At 41.2% G+C, this 22,844-nt stretch overlaps 1 protein-coding gene across 8 annotated transcripts; it reads left to right on the forward strand.

Moving 5' to 3' along the window:
- The first annotated feature begins 389 nt into the window (after positions 1-389).
- Positions 390-22,817, forward strand: pou2f1b (POU class 2 homeobox 1b). 8 transcript variants are annotated; one of them, XM_068329358.1, is made up of 14 exons: positions 390-435; positions 9,514-9,579; positions 10,258-10,349; positions 12,082-12,261; positions 12,549-12,666; positions 12,787-12,878; positions 13,008-13,181; positions 13,329-13,470; positions 13,635-13,780; positions 14,210-14,398; positions 14,525-14,639; positions 14,791-15,112; positions 15,194-15,282; positions 16,412-22,817. In XM_068329358.1, exons 1-14 carry the CDS (start codon positions 390-392, stop codon positions 16,645-16,647), a joined length of 2,007 nt encoding a protein of 668 aa, XP_068185459.1. In that variant the 3' UTR covers positions 16,648-22,817. The 8 variants fall into 8 exon arrangements, with proteins under 8 accessions (XP_068185459.1, XP_068185460.1, XP_068185456.1 ...); XM_068329359.1 differs by having other exon boundaries at positions 14,213-14,398; XM_068329355.1 differs by having other exon boundaries at positions 13,329-13,469; positions 13,625-13,780.
- Positions 22,818-22,844: the final 27 nt, after the last annotated feature.

A 22,844-nucleotide genomic window follows, 5' to 3' on the forward strand; every position in this document is an offset into this window, starting at 1 on the left:
CATATCTCATAGTGCTGATGAAAAAAACGTGAAAGAGAATCTGAACATAAAAAAATCAACTCAGTCAAGAGTCACTCCTACACAAACTTTTGTTAAATTCTGTTGATAACATGTTGAGAAGATATATTAGGGAAATTGAAAACAAACCCTCCCCCACAAAAAATAAATAAACAAACATGAATGATCATGTGTCCTCCTTCAACTCTTGTTTGAAAAATTAAGCAATAAAGTTATTTGACTATTTAAGTATTTAAATAAGGCGCTGATTAGAACACCCCCATTCACACCTCTTGTGTATTTTGCCTTGGAGCTCGTGAGTAGGCGCGTGTCTGCTCCCGTGCCCGCGTGTGTATGTAGTCAGGGCTGGGATTTAGGGTTAAATATTCAAAATGGCGGACGGAGGAGCAGCGAGTCAAGATGAGAGTTCAGGACCAGGTAATGATTACAGCATTTTACATATTCATACTCATATTCAAACTGTGTAACGCACAATGTGTGATAAACGGAACACAGATGCAACGCAGATGGACTAATGGGTCAGGGCGAGTCTCAGCTCTGCGTTAGTTAACGCACAGCTAGCCAACTGTAATTTGACAGAGGAGGAAACGAGCTATTGCAGTACGACGGCAAATTACATGGAAACATGCCTCCCCCCTTTGTGTGATTAGACGTCTGTACGCCGCTACATATTCATACCTCTGTCGACAAATAGAGTTTAGCATATTTTATTAGTAATCACCGATGTGCCTCCGGTTCACATAATGACATTTATATGTTTCTCTAACGTAGTTTGATTCAAATGGGGATGCTAGCAACCTAGCATTAGCTCGCCTGCTAACGCTCGGCTTTTTGTTGATGCACACAGGCGTGCAGCTTTTTTGAGAGAGGTTTGCATATTCATTTTGGTCATCCGGATAGTGCCTGCGCTTTGTTTGTTTTCCAGCGCTGTTTAATGAGAATAAATCAAAATGCAAGCAAACATGGATTTTGTTAAATACACAACGTCAGGTCGCTATGCTTTAGCTCGACGTGATTTTATAGCAAAGCGTTTTCCCCCAGCCTTTTGTGCTCGGCGCAGTGGAGCCACAGCAGCCTGTTGTGTTATTCATGCGGGCCTGCCTCGACCAGAGTGCGGACTTCAGCATATTCCATCAGCCGACGAGGAGCTGGGACTCTTCCTGCGCGGCACAATAACTCATTGTGAACACTTTTATGACGATTGTGATTTAAGAGCGTTACTAAAACAGAGTTTTCGCCTCTTGTAAAACTGGCCGAGAGGCTAGCAGCGACCGGCTGTCTTGTTAACTTAGGACAGTCTTTTGGAAGCTAACTTTTTTTTAGCACTTAGCTGTCGAAGATGATGCCAGGAGAGTTGTTGTCAAGGTTTTTTTTTTTTTAAAGTACAGTTTGATTGGAGTTTCGCTGAGCACCACTGTACTTGTGTGGGAGTAGTCTGGGATGGTGCTGTTTACCCACCTCATTAGTGTGTTTGTGTTTATATTATTAATATGTTGGTGTTATATTTTGAAAGTTTAGCTGTATTTACTTTATTTATCTACTCACAAATGTGTTGTGCCTCTACTGTGGCCGTCTTTGTTCAGGGGTTTTGACTTAGCCTGTCTGCGCCCAATAGAAAATTTGTACCTGTATCCCCCCCGAGGCTCAGGGAGGGGTGGTGGGGCCCACTTCCGGAAGGCCACAATAATAACAGGCAGGACATTCTTACTATTCATTCTGCTGCTTTCAAGGCCGGGCAAGACACAGCTTGATGGCTCCATTTCTACTCCATGTAGATAGAGTTGCTGCTTAGTTTGAAAGGAAACAGTTCAAACTAGTAATAACAGCACCGAGGATGGGATTTTATTATCTCTGATACAGGAATTTTTACGACAGAAGACTAGATTTATTTTTTAAAAATTACACACTTGAGTATCATGACTTTATTTTTTTATTGATTGGGGCTATAATAAGTTTATAACTGCAATACTAAAGTACTGCTAAGCTCATTACCATCATCAGGGAGTTGTTTTTTTTTAAATTTCAAGCAAAAGACAGGAGTTCGTATGCTGTGTCATGAATAAGAAACAAAATATAATCATGTTTTAGTTACTGATATTGGCTTGAATTGTCTTCTGTGTTCAAGAGCTATTGGATATAAAAAGTGTTAAGTTGCTGCTCATGTCAGTCTTCACTGTGAAGTAGGAACAGTATTAATTAGAATCCTGGGGGCATTTTTTACGTGTGTAATTATTGTTCATTATTTTCTTTTAATACTTGTGATATCTACAGAGAAGATTGAGTTGATTAAATGAATGAATAATACAGCATAAAATGTGCTTGTACTGAATACGCAATGATGTCCATACAGTTAATGTTAACTTAATACTCAGTCGTCATTCACGATATTGTCAAAGGTTGGCGGAAAATACATTAGTATGTTGACATTCGAGCGACCCGACACACAAGTTTTTTCAGATATGAATTGTAGCTGCGTCTGTATTTTTGTTCGATATATGAGCGAAAATCTGAGATATGAGCCATGCTTTGGGACACCACCGACTGTTGGAGGATGGAAACATTGGCTGAGATCGCAGCTTGTTTTTTTTTCCGTGTGTGTCCACGGAGCAAAGATGCAGCTTGTGTGTGCTTGTAATTTTTGTGTTTCTTTTTATACTTTACCATTGTTTACATAATTTATGTATAAGTAATTATGCCCAAAAAGAGTATGTCTATTGGTTGATTAAAAAAAAATTCTTTTCATAATTTGGAGGTGTGTTGGGGTTTTTCACAATACTGGAATGGATTAAATTTATTTTAGATATTTTAAATGGGTAAAATTTGTTTGAGATACGAATAGATAGGGTTACGAGCTCAGTCGTGGAACAAATTAAACCTGTATCTGATTTGATTGTATGAGGTAGGAACACTCCCTCTGAGCTTATTTTCAATGCATCTGTTGATGTTGGAACTCCGCTGAGATCCTCCTTCAAACCAGACCAAGCAATGTTAGTTTTACTGATGAAACATGAAGACCGAAAAATAAACCAGCCCTTTCTGTACCAACATAATATAATTTAATTTACTGCACTTTGTTTTTGTTGTTCCATACCTGAAGTGGTCCTGCTTTTACACCGGTTATTTTGTATTTATGTTCCACACTTGTTGCACTTTGTTTTTGTTGTTTCTGACTTAAAAGCTACAACCTTTTTTCTGTAAGTGATACAGTAGGACTCAAAAACTAGTTTTGCAAATTTGTTTGGAGAATAAATATTCTATTTACATTTACGAGCAGTGTTTTATGCTTTTGCCAAAGGGAAGTATATGGGGTTTACCCTATGTTTGTAACACTGATATGAAGGGTCCACATCTCTTATAAAACTGCTGTACAATGAAATTTCTCTCGTGTTTTATAATCACATGATTGATTTCTTCAGTGTTCTTTTCATATTTTACCACGTTTGGTCTTGGTGCTATTCATGTGATTTTGCACGCACTGATAAAGATTATGGTCAATTCAAACTGAGTGATTCCAGGAAAAGAGAATCTATATCCTTGGATACAAGCTGTCTAATATGTTAGTTATTGATGAAAGAGACTGTACATTTCTTCAAGGCGTGGTGGTTGCAGTTAATCGCCATCCCCTTGTTATACGTTGCTTTTACACCATGGTAAGAGCAAAACGACTGAAAATACTACCACAGTTCAATGCACAATACAGTTTTTAGAAGGCATGTCAAACTAACCTATTGCTCTTCACATATCTAAGACAGACAGATGGGGAAAGTATTACCAGGTCACTTTATTTTTACTTGTAGTCCTGCCTCACATCCTGCACATTAGTAGATGGGGGCTACAAACACACTATTCAAAGCCTGACACACTATTCAAAGGCTGACAAGCAGAAATGTCCCCAACACAGCAAAATTATAATGATGAGAGGAAAATACAGGCACACACAGTCTCTGGAGATACGACCACATACTTCTACTGGGTTATCAGCAATGATTGAAAGGTTATGCTGGCACTTCAGCTATGAATGACCCTATTTAGCATAATTCCTATACCTTTTATAATATAGACATTGGTAATGATTATCATTTAAGAGTGGGCTACTGGCTACACCTACATTTATATGCTTGTTCTTTGCCGTTGAGAATTTATTAAGTGACGTTTGTGGGGGGAATTCTTCAGGAGTGGTACCTGTTTTTGCAAGTCAAGACAGGATATATGCAACTGTAGCCCCTGTGTGTCTTTTGTAAGGTTTGTTTGAATAATTAAATTCAGCATCATGGGTGTTTGGACAGAAAGTGAGGCTAATGTTCACCTTACGTGAATCACTTAACTTTTAGTATGGGACTGTTTGTGTTCACAAGTCTTGTGTGTGTCCATTACTTTTCAGAATTCTTTACTAAAGCCAAAAGCTATTGATCAACCACTGAGGAGGATGTGTATGTCTTTTTGAAGTCAGTGTAGCTTCTGCCTGAACACGTAACTTTCTGTTACCTGCAGACTTAATTCTTTGTGATACACATACACTTTGTCCATACCCTGACTGCATTGTTAATGGATGATCAGAGATATTGTCCCCACTGTAGAGATAGTGTCATGTTGAAAACATGATGTGATAATTGCTTTTACTGTAACACAGTTGTGATGCAAACTTTATTGTTTATTCTAATTCAGGCCAAGAGAATGTTTATTGCTTTGGAATAAAACAAGATATCTGCAGTCTGTAAATGGGCTCACTTTCCCAAGAAATATATAATTAACTTATTAAAATTGGCTGCTTAAGGAACACTGAGAAGTAATTTTGTCTTCCTCACACTTAGGCTACTTTTCTCATTTAATTAGTTTTACAGTTCCACCCTCATTCTAGCCTTGTAGTTCCTTCATGAATATGCATTGATGTAAACACACTTGTTATGAATAATGCATCATTTGCAGTAATAAATTCAGGACATGCCTCTCAAAGCACTGAGAAGGCCTCCATGAAGGCTTCAGTCAGACAAGCTTTTTCACTGGAAGAATACAATCATGTGTGCTGGGCTTGAAGCACATGGCTGCTTTTTTGTCATTTGTAGTAAATTGAGGAATTTGTTTGAACAGTACAGAGCAAGAATGCTTTCAAATAAATATAGCGAGGTAGAGCAGATATTTAGCTAAATTTCAGCCCCTTATCTGTTAAAATAGTTTTGTTAAGGCAAATTAATCTCTCTGATAATTTTTAGAATTAATATGCATGTTATTTCTTATTTTATCTAAATATTTAAAATAATTAAATGGAAAATAGATGATGAGGCTTGTGGTAGGCTCAATCTACAGGCTGCATTTACCTCAAGACATTTACCACTGTCCTTTATAGTATCGGTGTCTACCTTTATTTACAATACTTGTATATAAATCTGCTTGAATTTTAATGAAAGGTCTTGAAGCCATGTTTTGAAGAGGGTGCCTTTGAATTCAGTCTGAACAAATGCCTCTTTTTTTTACACAAGTGAATCAAAAATTGGATTTTTGCAGCAAACAGTGGAAGCTTTTTGGCTAAATGTAACTGAGGAAATGCAGTATTTTGCTCTAAACAGACAACATTTATTGCTTAAATTAATGACAATAAATGATATTTATACTCGTCATTCAATTATCTCACTTTCCACCTCCAAGAAAACTTCACTTGATTCTTCAGATATACACTGTATGTGGAATAGTGGTATTCATGTATTCTACATTTAATACAAAGAGTATAGATAGTTGGGCAGAATGCAGATGTGCTAATTAAGGTTTGTCCTGCTTCATGTTGAATCTTTCTACTCACATTAACAGCTCTGCCTTATTCAGTCAGTCTTCCATATTACGACACTAATGAGCTACCTATTAAAATTCTAGGGTGGCTGTATAATGCATTGTTTCACTGCAGGGTTTTGGAAAACCATTCAACAAAGTAAGATCACGTGTTGACGGGCTCTGTTGATAACCGACTTTACATTTGCTTCACCATTATTTTCATATTTGGTAACATACAAATGTTGAAGTTTTAAAGGCAATCTGCTCCAGATGTCCTACACTTGTGTGGTGTCAGTGGATCTCACAATTCCCTCAAGGTCAAGTACTGGTTAACACTTGACTCATTGAAGAGATCCACAGTGGAGGGAGTGATATGGAGTGTAAGTTAGTATTTGGTTATTTGTTGGGGCGGTGACATTTAGGCAGGGATAGTTGTGAAGTCAATGCTACATTTAACATATTTTAACATTGTTTCTAAAATGAGCAAATATAGATAAGTATCAAGTATTCGTTCAGACCTAATCAAACCCTTAGGCTTAGTAATCATGACAAGTATTAATCATTATTTTCAGACCATTGGTAAACCAAACTATTTTCTTATTACAGTAATTGGAAAAAGTAATCAACTGACTTCTTGCCCCAAACTAAGGCTGTCTGAAATAAAAATTTTGGGGCCTTCAAAACATTGATGAGAATTACACATGAATGTTAAAGGCAACTGTAATTTAAAATGAAACAGCCTCTAGGCAGGGTTCAAAGTTAAGTGCCAAGTGCAAAATGCAGTGGATATTAACCTGAATCTGTGAAGACAACCCATCACACTGGTAGGTATTTATTTGCATCGAAATAGTCATGGAGTTTAAAACTATGCTGAGAGCCTCTACCATCATTTGCAGCACATTGAATCAGCCCTTGGCAGTTTGACACAGGCACCTGTATGTGATTTCACAGACCAGGCAGGTCGTCCACCAGTCAGACCAGCCAGTTCATTGAAATAGGTAACATCATACCGTTTTACAGCTGCTGTTACAGATTCACACAACAGTTCCATATATTCTGATGCAAAATTTCAGTCAGCAAATAAAAAAATAGATTACTTCTATTGTTCATTCTGATCTGATCTGGCGGAGGTTAGTTTCCTCCATAGAGTGGCTGGGGCACACCCTTAGAGATAGGGTGAGGACACAGTCACCAGGGACAAACTCAGAGTAGAGCCACTGCTCCTCCACATCGAGGGGGGCATGTGAGGTGACATGGACAACTGTCTCATTGCCTCCTGGACACCTCCCTAGGGAGATGTTCCAGGCATGTCCTGCTAGGGGGAGGCCTCAGGGAAGACTGAGGACATGCTGAAAAGGCTATGTCTCTTGGCTGGCCTGGGAGTGCCTCGGGATCTCCCTCTCCCCAGAATCTAGAGGAGGCGTCTGGGGAGAGGAAAGTTTGGGCATCCCTGCATTCCTTCTCAGACCTGACCTCCAATAAGTGGTTGAAGATGGATGGCTGGATGCATGCATGCATGCATGCATGCATGATTTATTCTGGAGAGACATGATTGGGTCATGGAAATGTGACTGATTTGAAAGCTGTCATTTTCCTGAAGCCTATGATCATAGAGTTGTACCGTAAATGATGTGGGCGTGACACTGACGAAGAGTGCAGAGTGTTTTTTGCTCAGGTTGGCGACTCAATAAACTTGAGCTTGCATCTGGTCTGTTTATTAGGACCAGCAGACCTGTGAAGAAAATATCGATGTGAGTATGGCTCTCTAAATGACAGAATATAATCTATTTGGGTGAATGTGGGTGGTTAGTACATTTGAATGACTGGAGCAGATCCATGCATCACTACTGACCATCATGGTTTCCTCAAACTGGAAGTTATTGTTTTCTTATATATTTTCATTTGTGAGTTTTTAGAACAGGGGGGCAGGTTTGAACCGTTGTCGTCGTCCCCCCCCCCAGTCCAGTGCTTATGTTCATCTGGCTGCAGGGTAAGTGAAGCAGTTGTTGTGGATTTAGCTGGTAAACCCCTTCCCTTTAGACCCTGGTTCAGTCATGCATTTCAGTCCAGTCATTCTGATTGACTGGACGCCTGTCCGGCTCATACAAGTGCTGGCTTCCTGCTGCATTAGCTCCTGAAGCATGCTGCAAATTAATTTAAGAAACCTTCAAGATGAAATACTAATGGAATGTAAAGCTAATCTACATATGCTAATCCCCAAACACTTCGTAAACATAGACAGCCACAGCCTGCCACCCACTCTCTATAGTTCCTCGCTGTGGAATGTTTTAGCCACAGGGGTCCAGCGGTAATGACAGGCTTGTGGTGGATTAATGTGGAGTTATTTATTTCCGATTGAGTGAGCCTCCCCCCAGCCCCCCACTCATACTCCTTTTGGCTAGTCAGGTCTGCTCTCTGCAACTGTTGGAGATGCTCCGAATGAGCAGCCCTAGACCTTCTAGAATACAAGCCGCAGACCTCCACCGACAGTCATCACGCTGCATTCTGGGATATCTTCAGCCTTTTACCTGCTCTTACCTAATTAATTTTAGGCCATGCACTGGCACAACAATTGGTCTAGTGCTGCTGCCTCCCGTCTGTCTCCAAGTGTTTGTTTGAGCACTTTTTCCCTTCTGTGTATCATCCTTATTCCCTTGTTTTTTTATCGTCCTCCAAAAGCCATCCAATTAATATGCTAATGAGCTGATAAATATTTATGGGGTTTTAAATTATGCAGAAAGCTTTCAGAGCCCGATGTGAAATGCGTCGCTCGCAGGACTTCAAAGCCTTGCATTACTAACTAGGCAGGGGCAGATTTGCATACGGCTTTAATCAGCTGAATACTGATTGCGCTTCATTATAGCATTGGAGGGAGTGGAGCAGAGCTGAAGGAGGCCGCCAGCTGCACTTGTCGTTTGTTTCATTCCAGCAAGAGAAAGAGGGGTTGAACTTTTTCAGAAGTACAGAGTCTTGGCACAGGAGAGGGAGAGAGAGAGAGAGAGAGAGAGAAGGGGAAAGCAAGGAAAAAGTAGGCACTGTGAAAGAGAGGGGGCAGAGCTATAAGAAAATAGTGCAGAGACAGGGAAGGAAAGCTGTTTGCCTAAATCCTGTTGGCTTTCCCAGTGTGGGTATCTCAGTGTTGTTCAGTGAACCGTGCTGTGGTCAGTGCCACTGTGTCTGTGCATAGCAGTGGTCGTATTAAACTGCTTGTTGCTCACCATTGGAGAGTGGAGACGGGGAGGAGTTGGAGGTGGAACAGAGTGCCGCACACCCGTCGGTTGTTTTGCCCGGTACAGGCAATTTTTGGTGATAGTTGTAACCATGCTGGAAAACACAGGGGGAGTAAAAGTAGGTGAGTTGACTATCAGACTGACTGAGTTCAGCTGGGTTTGGTCTTTGCTTGTGTGATGTAGGAAAGGGTGATCTGGTACATTTTACAGACAAGCTTCACCTGTTGGAGTTCATTATTTTCATGTTACATCAGTTGTTGTGTCATCTGTTATAAAGGATTTGACTGCACATGTAATGACATTGTGTTTGTGATTCATTTTTCCTTCGTAATGTTGCTTGCCGGTTTGATGGATGAATGTGACCAGATGGTTTTTGCAGTTATTGGACATACTAAAGTGATAAAACTGAGCACACGTCTATTTATATTGAGTCAGCGTTGTAATGTTTGCACTAGTAGCGGGTGTGAGTTTGTCTCACTGTGTCTCTGTCTGGCTCTTCCAGATGCTAAAGTGAATAATCAGTCAGAAACTGCTAAATGTGCAATGGAAAGTGGTGACGGAAATACCGGTGAGTGACTTCCAGCTTTTATTTCTCAAAAGGGCTGAAATTAGGATGTGCAAAGTTATATTTTCTCATTCAACAGGTTTCATGATCAGAATCAAAAACATATTTAAAAATGCAGCACAATCTCTGAGAGACTCATTTAATTAAAAACTTGGCAGCTTTCCATATTCTTTTTGAGTTATTGTCAAATGAAGTGTAATTTGTCCTGTCATGGTGTGTGTCATTGACTCTGATTCAACTAATCAACCTCAGAATTTGTTTCTCATACTTGAATTCTTATTGTGTAATAATGACTTAATTAAATAGATTTATGTGCTTCAAAAATTGGTTTGAGGCTATAGTGTTGAAATGTCATTCTGTGATGATTTACCAGCTTCTGGTATGAACAGCTTTATGTAGCAGTAGTGATTTTTAGGTCATCATCGGCTTCTTATTCCTACCACTCAATAATTATGTTCAGTTTTCTTTGCATGTCGAATGAGTTTGTCCTCCTTAATTGTGCTTATCCAGCTTCACAGTGGGCTTGCAACAGTACATTTCTCCTCTGTGTTAAACCAACAAGATATATTGCTGCTATGGATTAACAACATCATAGATCACGTTTTCAATTGCATCACAATAGTAAAGCGTTTTGAACTCTCTTTTTACCGTGTGATTCATGAATTGTGTTTGTTTCTCCAGGAATCCAAACCAACGGCTTGGACTTTCAGAGGCAGACAGTACCAACCTCAAGTGCAATCACTAATGCACATGCACAAGCCCTCCTCCAACAGGTAATGCACGCGATCGCACGCGTTCCCTTCAGAAACCTGTTCTTATCCTGCAGTTGTGGAAGGAATGTGTATGTGTGTTATTGTAAATTTGCCAGTGCAAGGACACAATTAAATACAGTTTTCCAAAGAAATAAGGTGTGAAGTTTGAGCAGAGCTGTGGTCGTCTACACTCACATACAGAAGTAGAAAGAGTTCATTTAAATGAGCCAGGCTCCCCTTGAGTTGCTTGGCAACAAGGCAGATTAATCAACCCTGTATGCTAATTAGCTGCTCTGCAGTTGCTCGGAAACAGATGGCAGAGAATATGCAAATCTATGCAGAATTTACATGGACTGCATAACAGTTATTTTAATTAGCATCTCAGCTCTCCCCTCCCCTCCCATTCACTCTCCTTGTGTCTGAAGGGTGCAGCACATTTTAAATACCCCATTTTTCTCTCTTCCTTTTCAATTCAAATTCCTTCCTGCTCAAAGACTCATGAAGCTTCCCGGGTTACACCGACTTTTGATAATTAGTTGTATTTGTTTTGAGTGTCATTAGTTTTTGTTCTTTTTACAGTTTTGTCTGAATTAGGTATGTCCAAATTCTTCAGAGTCATTATTTTGTGTTTGAAAACAGAATTGATTTGTCTGTTTGCTCATATTAAAACTTATATCTGACCGCTTTCCACTAAGGCTGTTTTTAGTGTGGAAACTGAGCCCTACGTTGTACAATGTTGGAGTGATTGTGTAGGTGCATGACGTCAACATGAACACTGTACTTGTTCATGATCTGCAAGCGACGTCTTTCCTTACTGGGGGTCATTTCAGCCAATGAGGAGCTTTTCCTGTCCTGCTTTGATACCTTTGTGAAGGTTTAGATATAATATTGTAATTTTAAATAAACTGTCATGCTTTTACATAATTTATTCAGTTTGAAGGTGAATCCAACTTTGTACCATTTGTTGCTGTATGGTTATAGAATTGGATGAATTAAATAAGATTTATTGCAATATGCAGAGTTATGATTTAGTTCCTGACAGTAAACTGGAGAAACCATTTGAAACATTTATCTTTGAAGATTCTCAGTCGTCCAGGTCATGGTTGGTGTTTTTGTTGAATAAAGTCAACTGGGCTTCTAGATGTTGAACCACGGTCATATGGTTTTCACCTGTGGGCTGTTGGCTCCTACCCCCAGGAGGTGGGGGTCATCTGTCAGCGTTGGTTAGATGATTGTGTCGTTTGTTCCCCACAGTCATGTAAATGAGGGTTAGGATTTCTGGGAAGGGAACCAAAAGCTGCTAGTTTCCAAGCGACTCTCATTATGAATTAACAACCTCAAGGTTAAACATGTGGAACCCCCCACCAGCCGTTCAGAAGAGAAGAAGCTTATTGGTCCAGATGATTTTAATCTGCAGAGGTCATTTAAAACATTGCTGGTAACATCTAACAGCGTAGCAAACCTGTGACCAGGTAAACTAAAGCAAAGGATGAATTAGTGTGTACTTTAATGTATTTTTAAATAATTGATTACTAGCTATCAGAGGATGAAAAACAGATTTTTGTAATATCCTGCTGTAATGTTGTGACACAATAACTATGGGTATCAAAGCTAATGCACAGTTTTTGGGTAAGAAAATAATGACCTCTCCTCATCTTGATTTGTCAAAGTTTACTTGTATTGTCTGCCTCTGTGTTTCCGTTTTCTATGACGATGACATCCTTCTGTTCCTCTCTGTCTCTTGACACTTCAGTTGACCCTGAGCCCAGCGCAGCAACAACTGTTGATCCAGCAGGCCCAAGCTCAGATCCTGGCTGCAGCCGTGCATCATTCAGCCAGCCAGCAGAGCAGTACCACTGGGGCCAGCATCTCAGCCTCTGCTGCCACTCCCATTACCCAGCTGCCCCTATCTCAGCCCATCCAGATCGCCCCTGTAAGACACAGACACACACATATGCCAGATTTTTTGCAGCTGCAGCTCAAATGGATTGTTTAATTTGAATCCCTTCCATATTACATCTCTAACAATGAATTTCAGTTTGCATATTAACCTAGTCTCATGGGTTAGGTTAGCGTCTGGTTGACTTCTTTTATAAATTTACTCATTACCGTGAAGGGTTATAACATTCAGAAAGTGGGTTCATTGTTTCAGTGGTTTGGACCTGTAATGTTGTTTAATAGTGACTTATTCCTCTGTTTACTGAAACTGTTTCTTTGCAGCAGCTGCAGCAGCAGAGCCTAAGTCTGCCTCAGTTTGTCTTGGTGCAGCCTGGCCATCCCATCGCTACGTCACTGCAGCCTCAGTTCATCATCTCACACACACCGCCGGCCCAACAGAGTAACATAAATATTAGTTTGATTTGAATGCACACTTTACGCAAAAAAGATATATTATAATTCTCTAGTTTATGGACACGTTCTTTTGCTCATCTTTATTCCCATCTTCCTCTTTATGTAGGCATATTGCAAACCCAGAATCTTCTAACTCAACTACCTCCAAGCCAAGCTAACCTCCTGCCCACTCAACCAAGCATCAACCTTGCAAATCAGGTTTGTAACTATGTTAGCACCTCTGATAGACTCAGAATAAATGTGTAGATAAGTGACACATATTTTACTGCTGTATTATCTTCTACATTCCCCTGTGCTGACTCTTATTGTGCTTTTTTTTCCCTTCAGCCTGCAACTCCAAACCGCACAACAGCAGCTACACCAATTCAGTCCCTACCAATCGGTCAGACACCCCCCAAACGGTTGGATACCCCCACCCTGGAGGAGCCTAGTGACCTGGAGGAGTTAGAACAGTTTGCCAAGACCTTCAAACAGAGGCGTATAAAATTGGGTTTTACACAGGTGTGTGGATGTGTGTGTGTGTGTAAAGACTAAAAAATTACATTATATGCTTTTTTCTTTCTACCATCCGTGAATATTTTTGGTACTCATAAGTTAGTGCTTGCTGTTTTGAAATTAATGATGCTAAACTGTTTCCCTCCTCACCAGGGCGATGTTGGCCTGGCTATGGGGAAGCTGTATGGAAATGACTTCAGCCAAACTACCATCTCTCGCTTTGAGGCCTTGAACTTGAGCTTTAAGAACATGTGCAAACTCAAGCCGTTGCTTGAGAAGTGGCTCAATGATGCAGGTTAGTCCCTGACCCCCCCTTACAGACTGATGCAGCAGGAGTGGGGATTCTGTGATTGCACTGCATCTGTTGTGTTGTTGTGTAATAAGGATTGGGCGGTGTGTGTCTACAATACCTTGTCTTTACCTTCCTCCCTTTCCTTTGTGTCCGTGCTGTTTGTGCAGAGAACCTGACGTCTGACCAGGCCCTGTCCAGCCCTAGCGGTCTGGGTTCCCCAGGCATGGGCATTGAGGGGATCAACCGCAGACGGAAGAAGAGGACCAGTATTGAGACCAACATCCGAGTGGCCTTAGAAAAGAGCTTTCTGGAGGTGAGAAACTCCTATTTAGTGATTGTGTTTTAAATAGATTACCCGAATACGTGAAAATATCATTTTTGAAATACAAATTTTGGGCTTTTTCAGAAAATGAAATATCAGAATCTTCTTTTATTAAAATTTCAATCAACATTTAAATATTTTTCTCCGAAAAACTTGTATAAATGGTTTTTTTTAATCCAATGTGGAGCAATAAAAATAAATGAAAGATTACAAACTGTAACAGTCACTGAAACACATTTCCTCATTCATACGTGGCCATTGAAGTAATCACAAGGCTAGATAACATTAAGTAATAAAGTCAAATCAGTAAACTTATCATCTAAAGCGTTCTAATTGTACTACCTAATGATGATAACAAGTACCAGCCAGGAGTCTCCTCAGTGCTCACAGGGAATCCCTGGCTTTTTTGCCCTCTTCAAGCAGAACCAAAAACCTACCTCTGAAGAGATCGCAATGATCGCCGACCAGCTCAACATGGAGAAGGAGGTGATCCGGGTCTGGTTCTGCAACCGCCGGCAGAAAGAGAAGAGGATTAACCCCCCCAGCAGCGGCAGCAGCGGAGGCGGCAACACCCCCATCAAAACCATCTTTACCCCCAGTAGCCCGCTGGTAAGGATCTACCCATTCAGTGGTTTTCTACGAGAGGAGGAGGAGGAGAAGGGAATGGTTTGAGGACCAGATTCTGTTTCCGTGTTTTCTGGAATGAACTATTCCAAACTTTTCTCTGTTGACCAGGTGGCCAGCACTGCAAGCCTTGTTAGCAGTCCAAACATCAACACACCCACCACTCTGACTGTAAATACAGTGATGCCTCTCACCAGCACCAGCGTCTCCAATCTGTCCTACACAGGTGTGTGTGTGTGTGTGTGTGTGTGTGTGTGTGTGTGTGTGTGTGTGTGTGTGTGTGTGTGTGTGTGTGTGTGTGTGTGTGTTGGCATGAAAGAATCAGCTCGATCAGACGTACAGTCAGGTTTTAGCCTAACTACATTTCTCCCTCGAAGGCACGACGGTCGGAGCCACGAACACAGCATCCGTCATCTCTACTGCCCCGATGGTTACTACAGCAACCAGCTCTCCATCTTTAAGCCCGTTGCCAACAACCATTCAGTCCACGACCACAGAGAACAAGGCTGGCATTCACGCGCAAACCATCGTCACCCAGGCGCCGACATCCATCGCCACGTCCTTAGGAACGGGTCAGGTGATGGTGGCGGCTCCAGGCCTGTCTGCTGCGCTGCAGCCCACCAGTGCCAGCTTAGCTGCCATGGCTGCTGCTACTGGGCTCAACCCGGGACTGATGACCTCCTCCCAGTTCGCTCCAGGGTTTGTATTTGTCTCAGCGAGCCCTCTGAATATTCACCCTTTGGGCTGACTTAATGGTTCGATCTGTTTCTTTGTGTCCAGGAGTGCCCTGCTCAGTCTGACTCCTGGTGGCCTTGGCAGTGCGCTGAGTCCTGCCCTTATGAGCAATAGCACCCTAGCTACCATCCAAGGTGCGTGCCAATGTCGTTATAATACATTAAATAGCCATTGTGCCAATGTTTTCTCATAAATAATGTAAAGACCTGGTAGTTGATGCTTGGGTCTCGCTCTTTTTTTTTTTTTTTAATAGATTTTTATTAAAATTGTCTGACTGGGGTTTGTGTTGATATAAAGTCAGAAAACACCATGTCCAAGAGCAGAATAGACAAACCTGCCAAGTAACTGAATTAAAGCCAAAGCTAACATTGTTTGTTCTGCAGAGCATGTCGTAATAGTTCCCTTAATTCAACAAATGGGTGCAGATCTCTCAGCAACACCCAGACTTCATGCTCTGCTGAACACAAGAGAGAAGGTGACAAAGACGGCTTGTTTCATCACACACTGCCCTCCTTTTGATTCAGAACCATTTGAGCTGGTGGGAGATTTTCTGAGCTATAGAAGTTTTCCTTAAGGCCAGCTTGTAAATTATCTGAGACTTGCCTACGGTGTAGGTTTTGGGTTCGAAAACCTTTTTTTTTTTAATGGAGCACCACCCATATCTCATTAGAATGGAGGAAGTCTTGAAAACCGAGGCAAGAGGTTTGGGAGACGGTAGCTTGCTGTGCGTTTGAGTATTTGTGTCAATAAGGGAACAGCAGGAGCGCCAAACCCTGAAATCTGAACTGTCCTGAAGAACACGGCCAGAGTTCTTGCATTATTAATAAAACCTTCCCATGTTCTTATTCTGTTGGATATTTAAACAACAAGAAGGTTATTCTCCTCTGAAGTCGTTTTTTAATGTGCAGCCAGTTTTTTCATCATTTTCATCAGAGTAAATGCCCTGAATAACCACAGTGTCATCTTACCTTCTGGACAACAGTCATAAACATCAGCTATTCCTTCACAATTAGGAAACACGTGATTTATTAAAATGACCAAAGAAAAAAGCATCTAAATAAACAGATTCTTATTTTTCACACAGTACAATCCATCATTTTTATCAATTTCACCCCTGTAACGAGTCCACGCTGCATTCAGATGTTATTATTCTGTAGTGTTATCATACGGGCCATACCCATGAGTTATATTGAATCTTAGAAAATCAGTTGAATTGTTTTCATTAATTTTTGTAACTGCGGTGTGTTTTCCTCTTCCCGACAGCTCTGGCTTCAAGCACAATCCCCATCACTTCTCTGGACGGCAGCAACCTGCTGTTCGCCAACACCTCCGCCGGCGGCACGCCCAACCTGCTGACCACGCCGCTCTTCCTGAACCCCGTTAGTGTGGTGTCGGCGGGGGCGGGGCTGCAGGTCACTGCCGACGCTCATCATCAAGCCAATGCGGCCGCCGTGCCTGTGCAGGCCTCGACCATCACCACCGCCTCCAAGGCGCAGTGAATCCAGTCGAGCCGCATCCCAAACGAATGGCTTATTTCCTACGTGGTGCACCGTTCCTGCACCACGTAGGAAATAGTGAGGTCATTTGACATAGGCTCTGCGCTTCACTAACCACCTCACATTCTTTCCATTGTATCTAACATTATTTAATCCTTTTGCTGCCACCAAAAAGAGAATGGCCTCAAATAAGTTTGAGGTTGACTTTTTTTGTTTTGTTTGTTTGTTTCTTGTCTTTTCTTTTGTGATTCTTGGATGTTTTTTTTCCACAGACTGTAGCCAGACAGCCTCCGCTGCTGGCCTGGCGCTCTTAATGAACCTTGACATGTGTCCAGGAAGAGAAATATCCTCGGCGCAGTTAAGCTGTTCAACATTTTGTATATACACTCATATATGTCCTCCTAATCCCAGGTCATATCTTTTTCTGAAATACTTCTTCAAAACTTGAGGGTTTTTCATTTAATGTTCAGCCTAAACTGATTTACTACTAATGTCAGAATAATCATTTCATCATCACTAACGGGGATTTGTGTAGTTGCCCCTTTTTTTTGAAGATCTCTTGTTTTTGGACAGGCCTTGATGTAAATCATATCAAAGTTATATTGTAGAGTTTTTGTTTTTCTTTTATCTCTGCTGTCTATATTGTTTTTTTCCAGATCTTTGTAAGTCAAAAAATAAGTTAAGATTTAACTTTCAATTTTTTTTTCATGGTTATAAGGCTTTAAAAACAAGTAATAAGTGGCCGATATAAGGTTATCATTGCTTTAAGGGTTGGAGGGACCAGATGGGTCTCTCTGAGTCTCTCCTTCTGGAAACACTGACTTTACATTCTGCTGCAGTGGAGACGTAGCCACAGAGCTTTTGTAATATGGTGGTCTAGGTCCATACTAAAGATTATGACATTTCACGGAGAGCTTTAAAAAGAGCTGCAGATGTGCAGTCCCGTGTCCGATTGAGGGTGATTTGCTTTGGATGATGGTGAATTGGAAAGCTGTATATTAAGTTTGGATCCAGAGGTGAAGGTTAGAAGTCTGCATGTGTCGTCTGCAGCTCAGGCAGGTACGAAGAGTTCATTTACTGCATGATCCGAGAGGCTCTGGTCCGGTCTGAGGAGGACAAGTTGGGGTTCTGGTCATCCTACCAAAGGTATGGTGGCATTGACTGCGTGAGGTTATTGTGTTTTATTTCTTTTCTTTTTTAATAGTGGTAGAGTCGTATCTACTTGTGCACAGTATCTGTACCAAAAAAAACTGGATTGACGAGCTGCAGTCTGCCTGTTTTGGGAAGAATGAAATTCTGTCTTTTTTTTGTTGTCTGCAGTCATTTGACTGACTTACGTACTTTAAGATATACCAAAAATATTTGTTAAAATAATTGCTGTGTGTAGTCGGTGTAGATTAGTCTATTCAATATATTTATGAGTGCAGAATCTTTCTTCAATGTCAACAGAATATAGAAATGCAATATTTTGATGATCATTTTCCAAAGATGACCTTTTTTAAAAGTAGTCCGACAAAGAGTTTCAGCTCATTGTTTAAATTGGCAGCACAACCAAACAGAACTAGACGGGTTAGTTAGTGGGTTGGGGCTTTTGGGGGGGGGCAGTTACCTTCTACTCTGTCTGAATCCTCCTGTCGCTGGGGCCTCGCTCCGTTTTCTTTGAGGCATCTTAAAGCATTACTTTCCCTCTCATATAATTTTGCCGTTTCGGTAGCAGTTTTGGATTTTTCTGAAGCATATTGGAAAAGTTTCATGTTTTTGGTTTTGTACTAATATACAGCCATAAAACAACAGCTTGAACCAAAGTGGTTTTCCTCAGTAGTTGCTGTGCCTGTCTGTCCACACAGGTTTACTCTTCACATGATCTCCCCCCTCCACACTGCTGTAAAATGATTCTCCCCTCTTCCCCTCCCCCCAAACTGAGTCGGTACCTGACAGATTGGGTGCTGCTGGGTAACGGATTGCAGAAACTTTAGCTTTAACAACCTGCTGCTGGGACTCCTGGTGGAGTTCAGCTGGTTTGAGGCCTGCATGCTTTGCTATAGCTTTATGACTACGTCCCATGAAAACCAGGACGTGTGGTTTAGCCCCTCCCGTCCCGAGGGCCCACCTATGTAAATGCATTGATCTGATCATAAATAATTTGCTACACCTCCTCTGAGCGCCACCGTCATGAACCAGCATGTGATAACCAACGTGCTGCTCCGTACTGTTACGTGCTACATGTTCAGCTCAGTCCCGCAGAAAAGAAGCGTCGTCCTGCTGCTTCTGAATACCACAGTGAAATACTGAGACCGTAAGCAGCCAGTTTTACCCTGTTATCCTCTTGTCTACTTCTTTTCTGTTGTTGAAATTACTTTGACTGAATATACCTCAGCAGCACTTAAACATAAGGTTCACCTTTATACATGTCTGTTTATAGAACAGTGTAGAATGTATAACTACTGTCTGGCTCTGCATTTAAAGTTTATACGGATGAACCATACATAAGAACCATACATAAACGACAACCTACTACTGCTATTTTCTAGTACTACTATTTATGGGGTATTTCCAGGTTTAAATGTTATTTTGAGATCCTTCTTGCCAAAGGAAAAGCCTTTCTCTCTGCAGCTAGGCGGATGTCTGGCTGCTCACGTTGCTGGTTTTCCCCCCCTCTTGGCCACAGCAGGCCTGCAGGACGCTCCCGTCCGTCTCCAGTGCTGTTCGTAGTTACTAAAAGAGTTGAACATGTGCTAGCAAGGTGAACCAGTCGCTAACGGCACCGTCGTATGTTACTGAAATATTTATCTGAGGAAAGATTTAAGAATTCGAGAAACCATCTTTTCTTAATTCTTTACATATAAATATATATATAAACACATGTAAGATATTCATATTTTATATTTGAACCAGTATGTTATCAAGACTGAATGTAGTGTTTATCAAACTTATAAAAAAAATTCCCCTGAATCTTTCTTTCTATTATCGCAAAATAGATTTTTCTAAACTGTCTAGACCAAAAAATGAAAGATGATATCTGAGATCACGCCTTTGTGGCGTGAGTCACAGACATTTGTCTGTTCTGTATCTGTAAGGTCTTTTCAACAGGTGGGGGGGCTTCGTCAGCCCCTCCCTGACTCTGAGGCGTCTGATCTTAAATCTTCAAATTTTTTGTTTTCTGTCTTTGGTGTCAGTGTGGACTTTATTTGTTGTGCTGTCTTTAACAATCATTTGATTATTATTATTTTTTTAATATTACTTTATGCCTTTAATTGTTTTGTATAGTGTGAGAGGGCAAGATCACTGGCTTTCTTAGTTTGACAAAGATTAACATTATCATTTATGCCTTATTGTTATGTAGAAGACATGAGCATTGTAGCATCGTTGTGTGTGTGTGTGTGTGTGTGTGTGTGTGTGTGTGTGTGTGTTTGATCGTGGAGCTCTCTGGATGCATTGTTTTCACTGAAGCAGTACAGTGTACTTTGGGCATTTTGGATGGTGATTGTGTTGCTACCTACGGTTTTTAGGTGCGACTCGGACGGGTGGAGGATACCTGTGGGTAAAGCTTTACTAATAACTCCAGCAGAGGTGTGTGTGTGTGTGTGTGTGTGTGTGTGTGTGTGTGTCACGAGAGAAGAGGGAGGGCAGTCTACAAACCATTTTGGTGCATTTTTTTCCCCATCTTCCAGCAGATGTTTAAAAGTGATTTTTTTTTTTTTAATGGTGAAACATGAGAGTACATATTTTAGTTTTTGTCAAGAGAGGGTCTCTACTGATTAACTAAAGCCTTTAAGCAAGCCTGGGCCGGGTTTCCTATGAAATAAACGCAGCTTATAGTCATGATGTGACTGTTTCATCTGTTTGAATTATTTGAATTACTATCAGCTGATGATCCTCTTGGCACTGGCTTGAATCCAAGGCTTTGTTTTCATGATATTTGATCGACAGATGTCAAGTTCTCGTGGATCGGCCATGCATGAAGTCGTAGTCCGTAGGCCCACCACACTGGTCTGCTGGTTGACAGGAAGTGTAGAGCCACCAGTAAGGCAAAAGGAGCTGTTGTATACCTCATTTCTAACTCAAGACTGAGTAAAACCTGCTTTAATCTACTTAAGAAATAAAAAAAAAAATATTTAAAATAAAAGTCACAAAAAAAATTAAAATACACAAGTTTGTCAGTGGAGAAGCCCGTTCACACCTGTGCTCTGTGGAGGGTTGTGAAGCGCGTCACCAGTAGGGGGAGACAACACACACCGGTACTCATGAATGTCTACTGTTGCTTTACTGTATATTTTATTCTGCACACTGATGCGTCTCAGCATTGGATGGAAAAATGTAGTGATATAAAAGATTTTTTTGTGTTAATGTATAATAATTTATTGGTATTATTTCCCCCTTTACCTTGAGTTAAATTTGCTTTTAAGCGTCCCACTGTTTGAACACTTTAAGTTTGACAATCCTGTTTTTTGTCTTGATTTCCACCCGGGTCGGGTACAGGTTTGTGTGTGTCTTCCTCCTCATGGTGTGCTGTTTCTACCTGCCCGCTCTCCTACGGTAACAACATTAACCAAAGATTTCTAACTTGATTGTATACGAACGACTTTGTCTCCTGCCCATCCCCGCCTCACTGCTCAGCATCGAATCCCGGCTTCACGCTTTTCGTCCGAGTCCTCGGCCCGTCTCGGTCCAACCCGTACTGGCTTTTGCTTTTTACTGCACGTGAATGTGTATCTGCCTGGAAACGCTCCGGCATCACGTCGTTGCCAGGGTTACAGTGCCTGTGGGCGGGGATCGGAGAGGGTGGAGCCAGGGGGGCTGAGCGGGCTTCTCCTACAGGCACGAACCAATCTGGTTGTAGCTGGGTGATGTTTGTTAATACACACTGAGGGTCGATCCTGTGCACACTGTACATGCTCAGGACTCTGAATGTTTGTCTGTCTTATGCACTGTTGCTAGGATGCCCCCACCCTCCCTCTACCACACTTTCTCTCCAGGACTGTGGTGAAAATGCTTTGTGTGTTTGTCTCCTCCTCATCTGTTCTCTGTCCAGTCCCTGGACATTAACCTGTTGTCTCCAGGAATACACAACCTGCAGTCGCTACAGTTCCCCCCCCCTTTTTCCCTTCCTCTGCTCCTTCCTTTGACATCGTCTCTTCACTACAGACTCTGATCAGCTGTGACACTATGCATCATGGTCCTTCACTCGGCACGGACTGTGTCCCTCCGGCTCAGAACTCTGGCCAATGGGCTTCAGTGACACTTTGTTAAATGCTTTACTCCAAGTGAGGTTGTAGGACCTCACAAGCGCTATCCCAAAGCAAAAATCCAAATATTTAACTTTTGACAAATGCAGATACCAAAGATATCTCTCTGTCCTGTATCTTTCACTGGTTTCTTTCCCTTCCACCCTGCAGCATGTGTATTAAGAGACAAACCCAGCACTGGCTTCAGTCCTAGCCTCAGTAATTCCAAAGCTTAGATGTATATTTTGGTATATTTCTGAGAAAAACTTGTGTGAAAAGCTTCTGTTTCTCGTTTGTTTGTTGTAATCTCTTTTCCCTGTAACAGCATGGAACTACTTGCAGAACTGTCTTACTCTTGGTAGATTAAAGGATATAGTATTTTTGTATGTTTTTGGGTGTGTTGTGTGATTTTAAGTTCACAGCCCAAGTGACCACAGCTTTTAATGAGAAAGAAATAAGAAAAAAAAACAAACACCATGTGCATATCTTGTCTGTGTCTCAAAAATTCATTCTGTAAAACAATAATGTTGGAAGCTTGGGCTCATCTAAAGAAATGTGTCCTAGATTTTTTTTTTTTTTTTTTTTTTTACTTTTTCCTGTTCTGCATCTTGAAATGTCTTCCCAGGACTCTAACGTAAAAGAGCTCTGGTTTCCATCCTGGACAACACTGAGGGACACTTTTCTGATCTGACTACAAGGAAAAAAACACAAAAAAAAACAAAAATCAAAAACAGCAAAACCTGCCCCCAGTCATGGTGGCGTAGAACTGAAAGATTGTGTAGGAGTTTAAGTATGTGAATCGGGATACATAGTAGATTTTTGATGCATTTGTCTGCTGTATTTTTGTTGGTTTTGTTTTTATACACATATAAAGATAATCTTTTACTGTTAATGTACAGTTCTCTTTTGTTGTAAACATCATTAAACCATTTTCCAAGTGTTTTGACATGTGCTTTGTCTTTTTTCATTCATTCA

This window comes from Antennarius striatus, chromosome 12 (assembly GCF_040054535.1).
Source record: "Antennarius striatus isolate MH-2024 chromosome 12, ASM4005453v1, whole genome shotgun sequence".
NCBI classification, from domain to species: domain Eukaryota; kingdom Metazoa; phylum Chordata; class Actinopteri; order Lophiiformes; family Antennariidae; genus Antennarius; species Antennarius striatus.

Coding starts and splice junctions, on each gene's coding strand:
- pou2f1b (XM_068329355.1), top strand. CDS start 390: ATGGCGGACGGAGGAGCAGCGAGTCAAGATGAGAGTTCAGGACCAG. Junction 436..9,513: donor AGATGAGAGTTCAGGACCAG/GTAATGATTACA, acceptor TGGCTCTTCCAG/ATGCTAAAGTGAATAATCAG. Junction 14,399..14,524: donor TTACCCCCAGTAGCCCGCTG/GTAAGGATCTAC, acceptor TCTGTTGACCAG/GTGGCCAGCACTGCAAGCCT.